This window comes from Polypterus senegalus, chromosome 6 (assembly GCF_016835505.1).
Source record: "Polypterus senegalus isolate Bchr_013 chromosome 6, ASM1683550v1, whole genome shotgun sequence".
Taxonomy (NCBI): Eukaryota; Metazoa; Chordata; class Cladistia; order Polypteriformes; family Polypteridae; genus Polypterus; species Polypterus senegalus.
Window position 1 is genome coordinate 95,468,808 of NC_053159.1, and position 15,847 is coordinate 95,484,654.

A 15,847-nucleotide genomic window follows, 5' to 3' on the forward strand; every position below is an offset into this window, starting at 1 on the left:
AGTCTACCTTATGATGCTGCAAGTTATTGCGAAGCTACAGTTATTGCGCACTGAGTTTGCACGGCGCTTTGGTGACTTTGAAGAACAAAAAAAGTTCGTCTACATGCGGCTCGAACCTTGTGCATGTTTGGTAGCACATATCTGTGTGAGAAGCTCTTCTCAGTGATAAAGACTAACAAAACAGCACACAGGAGTCGCCTCACTGATGAGCACCTGCAATCCATCCTGAGAATCTCCACAACACAGAACCTCACACCAAACAGAAACGAACTTGTGGCCAAAAAAGATGCCAGGCGTCCAGCTCTAAAATGACATATGAGCAAAGACAACTGAATGATTTGATTTGTTATTGCACGTAAGAGCGGGAGTCAACCGTTTTAACAAACAGCGTATTGCACTGATACGAAATAGCTGTGTGTGTATATATGTAGATATGTATGTATATGTATATATATGCTTATATATGTGTGTGTGTATGTATGTATATATATATATGTATTTGTGTGTATATATGTGTGTGTGTATGTATGTATATGTGTGTGTATATATGTAGATATATATATGTATGTGTATATGTATAGATATGTATATATATATATGTTTATGTGTGTGTGTGTAAATATATATATATATATATATATATATATATATATATATATATATGACAACAACACTCAACACTCACAACAGTGACAAAACAATTACATTGACAATCAGGTTACGTTATTTTCAAAATGTTTCCTTTTCTTTTCATTGCTTCTTTAACACACTACTTCTCCGCTGCGAAGCGCTGGTATTTTGCTATACTATATAAAAGAAAAAGGCAACTTTCCTTTCTTTACACCTTTTTCCTTTTATGCCAAACCAAAGCCTTTCTCTCTTAACACTGCAGAGGACACAAAACTAATTTTCTTTAAATGCCGGTAAGGCACATTACCAGAGGCACAAATTTGAATGTTCACATAAAAAATGTAATTTCAATGTACCTGTACTTCTTAAAACGTTAATGTTTTACTGTTTAATAACTTATAGACTATAATTTATTATTTTTCCCTTGCACTCAGTGACCAAACCTATACACACACATATAGACACATACAAACATATACACAAGTATATGTATGTATATATACACACACACACACACATACATACATACATACACACATATATATAATTTGTGTGTATGTATGTATGTATGTATGTATGTATGTGTGTGTGTGTGTGTGTGTGTGTGTGTGTGTGTGTGTATATATATGACAGCAGCAATCCAAGCTGTGAGAAAACAGTAAAAAGGAGGCGTGTCAGACGTCGTGGTACATTTTCTGATGCAGCTACGAAAACAACTTTGTGACGCTGCCAAATACACAAAACAATTACTTTGACAATCATGTTACATTATTTTTAAAATGTTTCCTTTTCTTTCTCTTTCCTTCTTTAACACACTACTTCTCGCTGCCAAGCGCGGGTATATATATATATAGATAGATAGAGAAATATATATATAGATAGATATGAGAACAACACTCATATCAATGACAAAACAATTACATTAACAATCATGTTACGTTAGTTTTAAAATTTTTCCTTTTCTTTTTCGTACCTTCTTTAACACACTACTTCTCCTCTCTGGCTTGGTATTCTGCTATATATATATAGATAGATAGAGATATATATATAGATAGATAGATAGATATATATATATATATATAGATAGATATGAGAACAACATAGATAGATAGATAGATAGATAGATAGATAGATAGATAGATAGATAGATAGATAGATAGATAGATAGATAGATAGATAGATATGAGAACAACACTCATATCAATGACAAAACAATTACATTAACAATCATGTTACGTTATTTTTAAAATTTTTCCTTTTCTTTTTCGTACCTTCTTTAAAACACTACTTCTCCGCTGCGAAGCGCGGGCATTCTGCTAGTGTTCAATAAAGGCTGGCTGGTTCTGTCGCAAGCAATTAAGGTTCCTTGGTCAGTCTGAGTGCGCATCTATGGTGTGGGTTGAATGCACATGCACCAATGCCGAGAAAAAATAGGCCTTTTTTGCGCTGCAGCATCAGGACTAATTTCGTCTTAACCCGGCCCTGTCCCCAATCTGACCTGACCAGTTCCAACTGGAAGTCACGTTGGGGAATTTTAATGGGTTACTGCTTTTTAAGATAGCAGTGCAGTTTTTTTGCCTACGTTTCCAGATTAATTAGAAGCAAATTTGTAGTTCTATCTAGTATTTTTTTTCATGTGTTATAAGGCTTTTTCATCTTAGTAAGTGTTAAACAACATTTTTTGGTCTTTGTATTAGACTTTAGCGTTTTGTTAAAGTTGCTTTTCTTTGTTTTGACCTTAACCGGTTTCTGAATACAAGGTTCTCTTGTCTCTCTGTCAAAAATCCAATTCGTCTTTGTATCAAATTTTTTCTGCATTGGATCTTTAGTCAAAATCAAAATAATGAGTCAAAAATTAAAACAATATTCAAATCCAACACTTTATTTGAATTAGTTTTGTGTTTACATTGTGAGTCAGAACAAAATGTTAGTTTGAACATACAGGCACTCTTCAATGTGAACATGTTATACATTAGGGGTCACAAGACTTATACATCACATCCCTAGCAAGTACAGAGTGTGACAGTGACAAGACACTCAAAATTGCAGGCACCAATGAAACCTGTAGCTAGAAATGTACAAACAATTAATAATCAATGTGTCACTGTGGTCTTTGAGCATGATTACTTTTAATACGTTTATGTTCAGCTTCCATTTAAATATAACAAAGTTTTTACTTAGAAAATACAAATTGTTAATTGAGGCCGTATGTGGAATAAACAGATACAGTGTTGGCTAATATTCCATATTTAGTAATGAGCAGGGGTTGGTCAATTTGTCTATTGTTAGCCTATAAAGTTTTTAATACCAGGTGCAATGTTGGTCAGCAGAAAATGTATTATTATTTGATTGGCTACTTTTTTGGAGCAAAGGTACTGTTATAAGAGTATAAATGACTGCTACAGCCTTACGGAGTGAAGAATATGTAATGGATAGGCTTAAAGCCTAGAAAATGCCTCTGAGTCTTCTGAAGATGGACATCCCATCATTGAAGACCCTTCTGGCCATTTGTGTAGAGAGGAGTGAATGCCACCTTTAAAAGCATATTTATTCTTTAGTACTGTACCATATTTCCTTCTCTTTGTTCCTCCATCGTGGTTACTGCAGAGAGATATCGCAGTACAGCTGTAATTTCTTAAATAACATATTATCAGGAAGCAAACACCTTCTGTTAGTTACATTAAGAAATACACAAAATGGCACAGCCCGTGAAAAACAAGCATACACTAGATGATGACAAAATGATATCAGCAAATGATGATAGCATATTGTGAAAAATAAGAATGACATAAAATGAATTAATTTGACATAAAATGTGTTCCATGCAGTGTTTCACGTCTGTGTGAGGATTTCTTCCCGGATATGTCCATTTTCTTCTTTCTTCTTCTGTATTTTCCACAGACATTATGGTTACAACAGTCCAGCCAGACATGGCCCTGTGGTCAACAACAGCCAAGCTGGTTAATGTTGTAGAATTGACAGTATCACGGGAAGATGGTCTTGAAGAAGCTTAATGGAGGAAAATGACCCAAGTACTCTAATCTGGCAACTGAAACTCCATGTTGGGTTGAAACAGTAGTGAGTGAAGTCATTTTTATGAAGAAGCTGCACAGAATAGCTGGAAGACCATGGCTTTACCTGTAGAAGAGGGATGTTTTTGTTGCTACATCTGCAACTAGTCTTTCCAAGAAGATGGGAGGGAACAACCAATGAAGTCCTTGTCAAATGCAGCAGGAAAAAAGTAGCAATTGGATATCGATTAAAAGGAAAGACAACAACTGGGCTGCAAGACGAAGATGGGAGGGTATAGAACTGAGATGGTTGTACCTGGGACACCAGGTGGGCTTATCACTGATATGTCAAAGAAGGAGGAGTGCCCACCTAATGACCTCAATGATGTATCTATCAAGCCTGCTGCCAACATTGAGTTTATTTAACTACAAAGTTTACTTTAAAAATATGGCTAATGGAAATGGCAGAGAGATAATATCAGACCTTTCATTTTTCCATACAATAAATACTAAGCAGAATAATAGCACACATTTGATATGTGCACTTTATTCGTGTCAATATGCTTTATTAGCTAAAAGAAGCTAATTGTCATGATGGTTTAAATAGAGGCGACGGGTTTATGTTGATTCAGGATAGTGTTTACCCATAATGTTGGGAGACTAAATACATTATAAAAATTGACAAAAGATTATTGTTAAATTATTGGCAACATTTTAATAACACCCATATAAAAGATTGCTGTTTATCAGCACTTTTCTTTTTCTTTGTATCATAAAACCTCCATCACAACTCCCTCCTTAGGACTGGCCAGAGGAGTATTATTGAGGCTTGCAGCCCACAATCCATAACCCAGTGGTTGTGAAACAGACTATTCAAAAGCATTTTAGAATTTGAAACCTCTGTTATCCTCTTTATATTCTAGTCTTGGAAAAAAGAGTTTCTAAATGGCCTCACAACAAATCTGGAATAGAAAGACACATAACATAAAAACCTTTTTAATCTAATTCAGGGACACATACAATAGAGCCATAGAATATCCCAGCAGTACTATGCTCAATGCAGGTCTCCAACTTTGGATAAGGCACCATTTCATTGACTGCCACACTAAAGCAAACTCACACAGGTCCAATTTGGACTTACCAATTTGAAATGATCATAACCCTGTGACCAGGGGTAATAAAAAGGCCACCACCCTTTCTTGTGAATCCTAGAAAAAGATTAAAGAAGGCTGGAATTAGAAAGTACAGGTTCTAAAAATTCCAAGTTCAATACCCGCTAACATTTGCAGTGTGCAATCTATCCATGCATCCATCCATTATCCAACCAGCTATATCCTAACTACAGTGTCACGGGAAGTGTGTCATCAATTAAAATGTATTTTGTAATGAAAGTTGTAATAAAATAAAGTGAATTTTTCATTCCAACAAATGGCGCAGCACAAACATTAGAACTGCTTTTACGAATCCCATACATTTGGCATATAACAGAGACTTAACTCCTGAAGGACACACAAATACACAGACACAGTTACTTATTTTTCCTCTTATTAAGGTGGAGATATACTGTATATATATATATATATATATATATATATATATATATATATATATGGGTGGCTCAGCGGGTAGTGCTGCTACCTCGCAGTTAGGAGACCTGGATTCGCTTCCTGGGTCCACCCTGCATGGAGTTTGCATGTTCTCCCCGTGTCTGTGTGGGTTTCCTCTGGGTACTCCGGTTTTCTCCCACAGTCCAAAAACATGCGGGTTAGGTGCATTGGTGATCCTAAAATTGTCCCTAGTGTGTGTGTGTGTGCCATGCGGTGGGCTAGCACCCTTTCTGGGGTTTGTTTCCCACCTTGCATCCTGTGTTGGCAAGGATTGGCTCCAGCAGACCCCCGTGACCCTGTAGTTAGGATATAGCGGGTTGGTTAATGGATGGATGGATATGTATATATATATATATATATATACTCACCTAAAGGATTATTAGGAACACCATACTAATACAGTGTTTGACCCCCTTTCGCCTTCAGAACTGCCTTAATTCTATGTGACATTGATTCAACAAGGTGCTGAAAGCATTCTTTAGAAATGTTGGCCCATATTGATAGGATAGCATCTTGCAGTTGATGGAGATTTGTGGGATGCACATCCAGGGCACGAAGCTCCCGTTCCACCACATCCCATAGATGCTCTATTGGGTTGAGATCTGGTGACTGTGGGGGCCAGTTTAGTACAGTGAACTCATTGTCATGTTCAAGAAACCAATTTTAAATGATTCGAGCTTTGTGACATGGTGCATTATCCTGCTGGAAGTAGCCATCAGAGGATGGGTACATGGTGGTCATGAAGGGATGGACTATATCAGAAACAATGCTCAGGTAGCCCGTGGCATTTAAACGATGCCCAATTGGCACTAAGGGGCCTAAAGTGTGCCAAGAAAACATCCCCCACACCATTACACCACCACCACCAGCCTGCACAGTGGTAACAAGGCATGATGGATCCATGTTCTCATTCTGTTTACGCCAAATTCTGACCCTACCATTTGAATGTCTCAACAGAAATCGAGACTCATCAGACCAGGCAACATTTTTCCAGTCTTCAACTGTCCAATTTTGGTGAGCTTGTGCAAATTGTAGCATCTTTTTCCTATTCGTAGTGAAGATGAGTGGTACCCGGTGGGGTCTTCTACTGTTGTAGCCCATCTGCCTCAAGGTTGTGCGTGTTTTGGCTTCACAAATACTTTGCTGCATACCTCGGTTGTAACGAGTGGTTATTTCAGTCAAAGTTGCTCTTCTATCAGCTTGAATCAGTCGGCCCATTCTCCTCTGACCTCTAGCATCAACAAGGCATTTTCGCCCACAGGACTGCCGCATACTGGATGTTTTTCCCTTTTCACACCATTCTTTGTAAACCCTAGAAATGGTTGTGCGTGAAAATCCCAGTAACTGAGCAGATTGTGAAATACTCAGACCGGCCCGTCTGGCACCAACAACCATGCCATGCTCAAAATTGCTTAAATCACCTTTCTTTCCCATTCTGACATTCAGTTTGGAGTTCAGGAGATTGTCTTGACCAGGACCACACCCCTAAATGCATTGAAGCAACTGCCATGTGATTGGTTGATTAGATAATTGCATTAATGAGAAATTGAACAGGTGTTCCTAATAATCCTTTAGGTGAGTGTATATATATACTGTATATATATTGTGGTCCATGGCCGGCTTTCTATCCCGGCCAATACCCCCAGGCCGCCAGAGGGAGCCATCCTTACAACATGGAGATGCTTCAGATTCCAGCAGGGCATCATAGACTATGGAGTTTTCCTGTAAAGCCCTGCTGGATAACATCGGGACCACCAGGGGTCGCTCCAGGAAGAACCAGGGACTGCTATTTGCCCTGCGCCCCGGAAGTATGTCTGAGTCACATGGACGGAAGGAATGACGTACTTCCGGGTTGAAGAAAAGGACTTTTTATCTGACCTGGAAGTGATAAGGATTCATGGACTGAAGGATGAGAAACACTTCCGGGTCAGGGACTATATAAGAACTTTGGGAACTCCCAGATGATGAGCTGAGCTGGGAGGAAGGGTGGCTAAGTGTCTGGGAGAGGAGGATTGATTATTGATTTATTATTGTGTTTATTTATGAGTATAGTAGAGTGCTTGGTGCACACTGTTATTATAAAATAACGTCATAGTGGACTTTTATCTGGTATCTGACGTCTGGTCTGAGGGTTCAAAGGGTTGACAGTGCCCCTATCTTTCACACTATATATATATATATATATATATATATATATATATATATATATATATATATATATATATATATACATACATACATACAGCATTAAAACCACTGACAGGTAAAGCAAATAACACTGATTATCTCATTACAATGGCAACTGTCAAGGACTACAATATGAATGACTTTGACATGGGCCAAATTGTAATGGCTGGATGACAGAGCATCTCCAAAATTGCAGGTCTGGGTGGGTTGTTCCTGGTATGCAGTGGTTAGTAGCTACCAAAAGTGGTCCAAGAAAGGGCAACCTGTGAACTAGAGACAGGGTCATGGCCACCCAAAGCTTATTTAGGTGCATGATGAGCGAAGGCTATCAAATCTAGTCCAATCCCACAGGACAGCTACCATGGCACAAATTGGTAAAAAATTTAAGGTTGGCGATGAGAACAAGTGCTTATGGGGCTTCATAGCCACAGACTGGTCAGAGTGCCCATGCTGACCCTGTCCATCTGCAAAAACACTTAGAATGGGCACATGAGTGTCAGAATTGGACCATGGAGCAATGGAAGAAGGTTAAGTGATCTGAAGAATCATATTTTCTTTTAGATCATGTGAGTGGCCGGTGATTGTGCATCATTTATCTGAAGAAGACATTGCAGCAGGATGCACTATGAGGAGTAGGCAAACTGGGGGAAGCAGTGTATTTCTTTGAGCAATGTTCTGCTGGGTATTAATGTGGATGTTACTTTGACATGTACCACCTCCCTAAAGACTGTTGCAGATTATGTATCCCCTTCATGGCAACAGTATTCCCTGATGGCAGTGGCCTCTTTCAACAGGATAATATGCCCTGCTACACTGCAAAAATTGTTCAGGGATGGTTTGGAAGGCATTACCAACCTTGCAACTTAAAGGATCTTCTACTAACATCTTAGTGCCAGATGCCACAGGACACCTAAAGGGCTGTTTTGGTGGCACAAGGGAGACCTATACAATATTAGGCATTTGCTTTTAGTGTTGTGGCTGATATATAAATATATGGGGAAGCAGGGACTCAAAAATTCCTGCAATTGTTAAAAAAATATTATTCAACTTGCAGCAATTCCCTTATAGTCACTGTTAAAATACTCACCTTGAGATGCAATACGAGATCTGTCTGGAAAGTATCAAGCTGTCTAATATGAAAAATAGATACATTTATTGAAGAAGATACAAGAAACATTGTACACAGGTCAGTGATGCCTCAATCCCCTTCAATGTACGCACCTTAGGAGCTCACACAGTTCTCCCTGTGTCTCTTCAACTTTTCAAAACATTCTGTAAAATCCTTTGTTTGAATCGCCATCAGCTGCCTTGTCGTATTTTCCTGAACCTAATAGACTGTTTGAAATCTCTTCCTTTCAAAGGTGATTTTACTTTTGGGAAAAACTAGAACTTGCAGAATGCCAAATCTGGCCTGTAGGGGGGCTGAGTCACCTGGGTGATTTGACATTTCGACACTCATTGCGTCTTTCCCGAAAGCCTTCTGAATCATCTGAAACGTTTCTATGGATGAATGTTCAAGCTTAACACAAAATTTGATACAGAGTTGTTGCTCTACTTGCTCTGAATGGGATGGCCACACAGTACACATGCTCACTCAACGGCATCTAGCATGAAACCCCCCCGTTACCCCATTCCAGTGAAGTTGTCATTGTTCATGCATAAATATTACAGTCCACAATCCTAGGCTGCCAGGTTACATCTATGCTACACATACTGTTCTTGTGATATTAATGGCTGGACTTTTTCCGGACAGACTTCGTACACTTGTCCCGGAGCTTCTTCCATTCCAAGAAACATCTCCTCTACTTATATGTTATTACTGTGTCTACAACCTCCTGCAATTTTATCCTGGATTTCTAATATGGTAGGAAATTATCTTCCCTTCAGTCTCAATTTTAATTTTGGTAAAAAGATAATGTCACAGGTAGTGATATCTGGCAAATATGGGAGGTTTGAAACAACAACCACATTATTTGACATTATTATAAACTCTGTGACTGGTAAAGTGGTGATTGTGCTTGAGTGTGTGCCGGATGGCTGTAATGGTGGTGCCACTACATGGAAACTACTGGAATCTTTTTTCTGATTTATACCCGCAGATGCCTCAGTAGTTTAGGATAGTGTTGCTTAATAACACTCTGTTCATGGGGGAACTCCATATTAACATATCCATTAATGTTGAAAAACACAGTCATAATTGTTTTGCTGTTTGATGACCAAAGTAACCGGCTAGATTATAGAATAAATGTCAGAAATGCACATCTTGATGAACTCAGCACAATGCCACTTGGCAGACTGTAGTCATGCGATATCTAGTGGCATGGTTGATAACTACACCTTACTCCACTGCGATTGACTGATTCTGGGAATTTTTGGGTCCCCCTCATTTAAATATATATTGTCACATACATGTGCAAGGAAGAAAACTTAAGGGCTCTGGTGATAGTAATTATCCGCTGAACCCGGGGTTGGCACAGTGGACTTAAATTATTATCTGAAATTACTGTATAGCACTCTAGGTGATTGAATTGAACTGTGTATTCTATAGTTGTGCACACACTGCAAGCAGCATAGATAGTCCCTCAACTTTTAGCACAGCTTATTACTTCACACAAAGTTTCTACCATGTCACAGTATGTAGGGCTCATATATCAGGAGTGACATTTTGGAGGCATTCACCCTTATGTGTCTACAGAAAGCTTGCCATCATTCCCCCTCTCTGATCATTATCTCCTCCTATATGAACTTTAGGTAATGCTAATGTTGCCTGAGGCGCCACATAAAATAATATGTTATGTAGTCATTCCAGAGGTGTCATCTAATTGCTAATCCTTGTCTTCATCTATTTGCTGTGTTAGAATGAGAAGATGCTGCATATGTTTGGGGAAATCTGTACATCAGCCCCAATTTAGATGTCTCGTTTTATTCTTAAAAAGGTTTTGAATTTTTGCCAAATTTCAGATGTGACTAGTTTATTTGTGCAGTTTTCCACACTGACTGTCTTAACTGATGCTAAATACACTAGTGCACAGCCTTTAATCCCCATTCACATCAGCACTATTCAAATCAGATGTATTGTTATTGCAAAACTCTTATGTATGGCAATGCGCTTAGTAGCCACATAGCTTGCTTTAAGTATGCGTCTCAGAAAGATTTCTTACAAATCAAAACTTCAGTCCTCAGACTGTGGACATCGAACCAAGTATCTTCAACTAAGAAATAATATGTTTAAATCATGTTTTTATGAAGTTATTGAGCAGCTGGCAGTGATGCTACAATAACCTTTCTGACTGTTTTGATATATAATGTAAGAGACTGTTGTTAGTGGTTTGTGTCCTATGATGTGCTGTGCTTTTTTGATGTCTTTGCTGATTTGATGTGTAACGCTTTGTCTACATGCACTAATACAGTAGCCAACATATTGAATGGCTCTGTAGGGCCTTCTTTTAATGTTATGGTGTTGTCAAAAGTGCAAGAGATTGCCAGCTGTGTTTAAGATGTGAGTGTGCATTCTAATACTAGCACTGCAGGAGAGAATTAAAAAAAAAGAAAAATAGTACATCCATCCATCCATTATCCAACCCGCTATATCCTAACTACAGAGTCATGGGGTTCTGCTGGAGCCAATCCCAGCCAACACAGAGCGCAAGGCAGGAAACAAACCTTGGGCAGGGTGCCAACCCATCGCAGGGCACATACACACACAGGCAGACACGGGGAGAACATGCAAACTCTGGGTAGCGAACCTGAGTGTGTTAACTGCGAGGCAGCAGCGCTACCCACTGCGTCACTGTGCCGCCAAAATAGTATAATTACATGTTTATCATTATAAATGACCAAACCAAGCACTGTTGGTTCTAGAATCGATGATCAAGACCCAGCTTGCACAATACGGAATAAACACATGTTTGTGCTGAAAGTTCTCCTCTCATTAGTATTATTATATCAAGTTAAAGAACATTCTTCCATTACCATCAACATACTGCACCATTGTTGCAACTCTGTCACAGTGGCCATATCTGTGAATCATGCAGCAGGATTACAATAATCTTCTAATTAATCACAAATGGCAATTATTCAGTTAAAAATGGAAAGGCTTAATGGGAAAGTATTTCAATTCAAGCACATTAAAACACTCAGATAGTCTTTGATATCACATACAAGCTGGTTGAGGAAAATAAACAAAAAAGTCAACATTTCATATTTATTCCAGGAACCTTGAATTCTAAGCTATCTTTGATATGATACCCAAAAATGCTAATATTTATTTTTAGCATTTGCCCCACTAAGTAGTTTACTTTATTTAATTGTGCAAGATTTATTGACCCACAAAGTGTCAGTCTGAACTGAGGCCAATGAAAAAGAACAATGGGAGGAGTGGTTCAGAGATGTCTATATAAGGAACGTGAGGGCTTTGACTGCAACAGAAGCACTTCAGCTGAGTCAACATGGGTATGTCTAACTTTTGAATTGCAGACATCTTCATAGTATTGCAGATTTGAATGTGTGGGGTCAAAAAAGGGAAACAGAGGGAGACCAACTATAGCCATAGACTATGAGAGTGGAGGGAATGTGAATCCTTTAATAAGGCAGAGCACTTTTGTAAAAATGTAAGTGAGTGATGTTATCATGAACCACAGCATTACAGTGTCCATAGCTGGGTTATCAAGCAAATTAATTATGTACAAGGCAATCATGATGAAACTAAGAATGGCATAGTGATATTAGACTTTAGTGCTTGACATTTGAATTGTATGTGTTGAGAGATTACTGGATGTCAGAAATGATGAGCATATTTATATTCCATTGAGAAAACAGCATTGTGATTGTTCATTAATGTCCATGAACGAATGGGCAACTGTGTGTGTCTCTCTAGAATCCATCAATTTCTTGGCTGCCATTCTCCTGATGGTTATGGTCCAAACCACTGAATCTAAAAGAATACATGTGAAAGTTGAAAACTCTCACCTCCTAAAAGAGGTCCCTATCAAGATTCACAATCCTCGCACCCCAAGATCTACTAGTGGTAAGTTGACCTAAAGATATATTCTGACCATCAAAACATTACAGGTTGCACTGACCTAATGAAGAGTTTTTAACAATATTTTTTAAGCAACTAATTACTATTTATTCAAAACTTTGGAAAATGCAATTTTGGCTTCAACAGCTTTCATCCTTCAAACCACTATATGGTGTCCTTGATCACATTTAATATATATATATATATATATATATATATATATATATATATATATATATATATATATATATATATATATCCCATTTTACCTCTCCTTTATAACAACTTTCAAGTAATATGTGGGCTCCTTACATTGATCCAGCATTTAAGATTTCCATTAGGCTACAGCTCATGCTGACCAAAATACATGTCCAATGTAGAAACATCAACTATGACATATCACAACTATTTCTGACTCTTTAAACCAGTGCTGGATCTAATCTTATACACTGACATTAAAGTCTGAGTGCCATGGTCCCCATCCTAATTTTACGGAGAGAAAACCATAGCTTGTTGATTTCAATCCATCACTATTTTTGATCGGTAGCCTACTTTTGCCTTTAATTAAATCCTTGTTTTCTTGAAAGAGGCCTTTTTTAAATCCTCTTTCTAGAGCTTCACTGTGATACAATAGTTAGCTTTGCTGTCTCACTGCCCAGAGACTAGGTTTAAATCAGTCCTGGCTCTTTTAGTGTATTTGAAATGTTTCTAATTTCTTTTGCATGGGTTCTCCTCCAGGTGACTCTAAATTACCTGGTGAGAAACATTTAAAATTACTTGGAAAGTGAATTCAGTGAAGCTGAAAAATAAAAATAATAGACACACTCTTGGGCATTAAGTTCTTTAACAACAGGATTTCTGATAATTTACTTAAACCCTCCCAAACCAATGCTAAGAGGACAGTAAACTATTACACAACATGTTAACTCAGCACTCAGTGCCAAGCAGGACATAGCCCTGGACATTGTGGCATCCACTCACTCCAGCACACGCAATCACACAGGGGTCAGTTCAGAATCCTCGGATGACCTAACCTACACATTGTTGAGTTTGTGTGAGGAAAACTCAAGCAGACATGGGGAGAACATGCAGAAGATAACCAGGTACAGTTTTCAAACCCAGGAAGCTGGGTCAATGAAGCACCAGTTCTAACCATTTTGACACTGTAAGTATTTTTTTGAAGTAAGGTAATAAGTAATGAATAAAAAATATATGGATTGAAAAACAGCACCAAGATTTGGAACTACACCTTATGAGTATTAAAAATGTTAATTTGTAAACATGCCGTATGACTTTTATAAATCTCGGTATGGATGCATGTCTTATGAGTATTACACATTTACAAAACTTTATTCACATACACAGAAATGCGGTGGGTGAACTCCAGGGGGTTTCATATTATAGCCTCTTGATTTATAACAAAGGAGATGTCAGATGAAATAGTTTAGCTTGGGGTTTGGCCTGGTGTTTCTTAGAGCCACTAGTGCCTAATGTCATTTCCCCTGTTGTGCTTCATCTTGAATTTGCTAATTGCTTTAATGGATGATAAGTTTGTTATTTATAGTCAAAAGAATACTGAACTGTCATACTCTTTCCCCTTCTCCACATACTTATAGGATGTCTTTTAATGACTGTAATTTCTTTTGTTTCTAATTATTTCATATTTGGCCCTTCATCTGCATTCCTAATTTATAGTCACACTGGTCCAAGTTCACTATTCAATTAGACAAAACAGAGAAAACAAAGGGGCAAATGAGAATTTAATAAAGGATAATTTAATAGTCAACCATAAAGCTATCAAAAAATGTCATAAAACAGAGGCAGAACAGAAAAAGAGGCATAAAAAGTAGAAAGAACCCAAATGCTGGGTGGTATCTGATTGTCACTGGATAATGTCACAACCATGTGGGTTCCCCAACAAAACTAAATAGTTACACACAACTGCAAATGACAGTTGGGACAGGAGACGAACTGCAAAGTAGAAAGAGTGGACAAAGAAAGAGCATGACAGTGTCTCTCTCTGTTAAAAATGCCTTTTTCCTTGTCAGACTGAAGTTTTGCTGAAAGTCTCTTCACCAATTATTTTACAGTTTACCCCAGTGATTGTAGTGGTTTTCCTCCCAGTTACCCTGATGGGCTTTATATAATTCAGCTCAATAATACACACCCACTGGTCGTCTACTGTATAACTGAGAATAACCAAAAGTGGACTGTAATCCAGAAGAACACCATTGCCACTGAGATTGAATGGAGAGAATCATGGTCTACCTATAAGTATGGCTTTGGCAATGTGGAGGGAGATCACTGGTTGGGAAATGAATACATCTACAAGTTAACTACTCAACAGACATACAAGGCAAGAATTGTGCTCAATGCTACAAAGACTGACACTAGGTATGCTGAATACGACACCTTTAGTTTGGATGAGGAGTCAAGAGGCTATGCTCTGCGACTGGGTAAATACGATGGCACGGCTCCTGATTTCATGATTGACGGCACTTCAATTCACGACAATATGAAGTTCTCCACTAAGGACAAAGACCAAGATCGTAACAGTGGTAACTGTGCCACTTCTTACAATGGTGGCTGGTGGTATGACAACTGTGTTACTGTGCAGCTCAATGGGAAGGGCTACATTTACTGGAACACCCTTTGCCAAGGCAACTGTGAAGCCTCACTCATAATGATCAGACCTTCAGAAATTTGCCAAGGGTTGCCTTAAATGTGACTGCTATATTTGCATCAGTTTCATTTCATTAGTATTGGAGCTTGTAGAAATGTGGCTGTTAAAAATCATGTTATCTGTAAGGTTTGCAATAAAACAGAAATACCTTTGCTATAGGTGCTTAAAAAATAAAGTACTCTGTCTTCCAAACTTGAAGTTTTTTGGATTTATGTAGTTGAAGATATGTTTACTATAATAATGTGTTTTTAGTAGGAAATAACAAGCGGTAAATTTCACATGCAAACACACATAAAATATCAGGTACTGTAGCAATACAATATAATGTTAGATGCATAAGCATACACTAACTCACCATCAAAGTCTTTTTAAAGCTTGACTACCATTCATTAATGTGAGCTGCCAAGGCCATCTCTGATAGGAATGCACATATGGCTGTTTGACGTCTTGGCCTGAATGACAGCGTACTTGAAGACCTTTGACTTTCATTATACAAGCACTCTGTGTCAACATTAAAACTCAGTTTGGCAAAATGGCTAAGGCAGTGGACTTTAATTCAGAATATTGCTGGTTCAGTCCCTGCCTGATTCAATGTGAGAAAGTGAATCAGTTACTTAACCTGCTTGTGTTTTAAGGAATGCTGATCTTGTATGACAAAAAATTGACCTTAAATATGAAACAAAGTACTTACCTTACAGCCTCATCCAAT

General features: G+C 38.1%; 1 protein-coding gene across 1 annotated transcript; it reads left to right on the forward strand.

Moving 5' to 3' along the window:
- The first annotated feature begins 11,801 nt into the window (after positions 1 to 11,801).
- LOC120531297 (fibrinogen-like protein 1-like protein) lies at positions 11,802 to 15,330 on the forward strand. Its single transcript, XM_039756567.1, has 3 exons — positions 11,802 to 11,887; positions 12,312 to 12,461; positions 14,546 to 15,330. The coding sequence occupies exons 1-3, from the start codon at positions 11,884 to 11,886 to the stop codon at positions 15,175 to 15,177; spliced, it is 786 nt and encodes a 261-aa protein (XP_039612501.1). The 5' UTR covers positions 11,802 to 11,883; the 3' UTR covers positions 15,178 to 15,330.
- The last annotated feature ends 517 nt before the right edge of the window (positions 15,331 to 15,847 follow it).

Bases quoted from the DNA above. Each gene is read 5' to 3' on its own strand.
- LOC120531297 (XM_039756567.1), top strand. The intron at 12,462-14,545 runs GTAAGTTGACCT...ATTATTTTACAG, and splicing joins CACCCCAAGATCTACTAGTG to TTTACCCCAGTGATTGTAGT.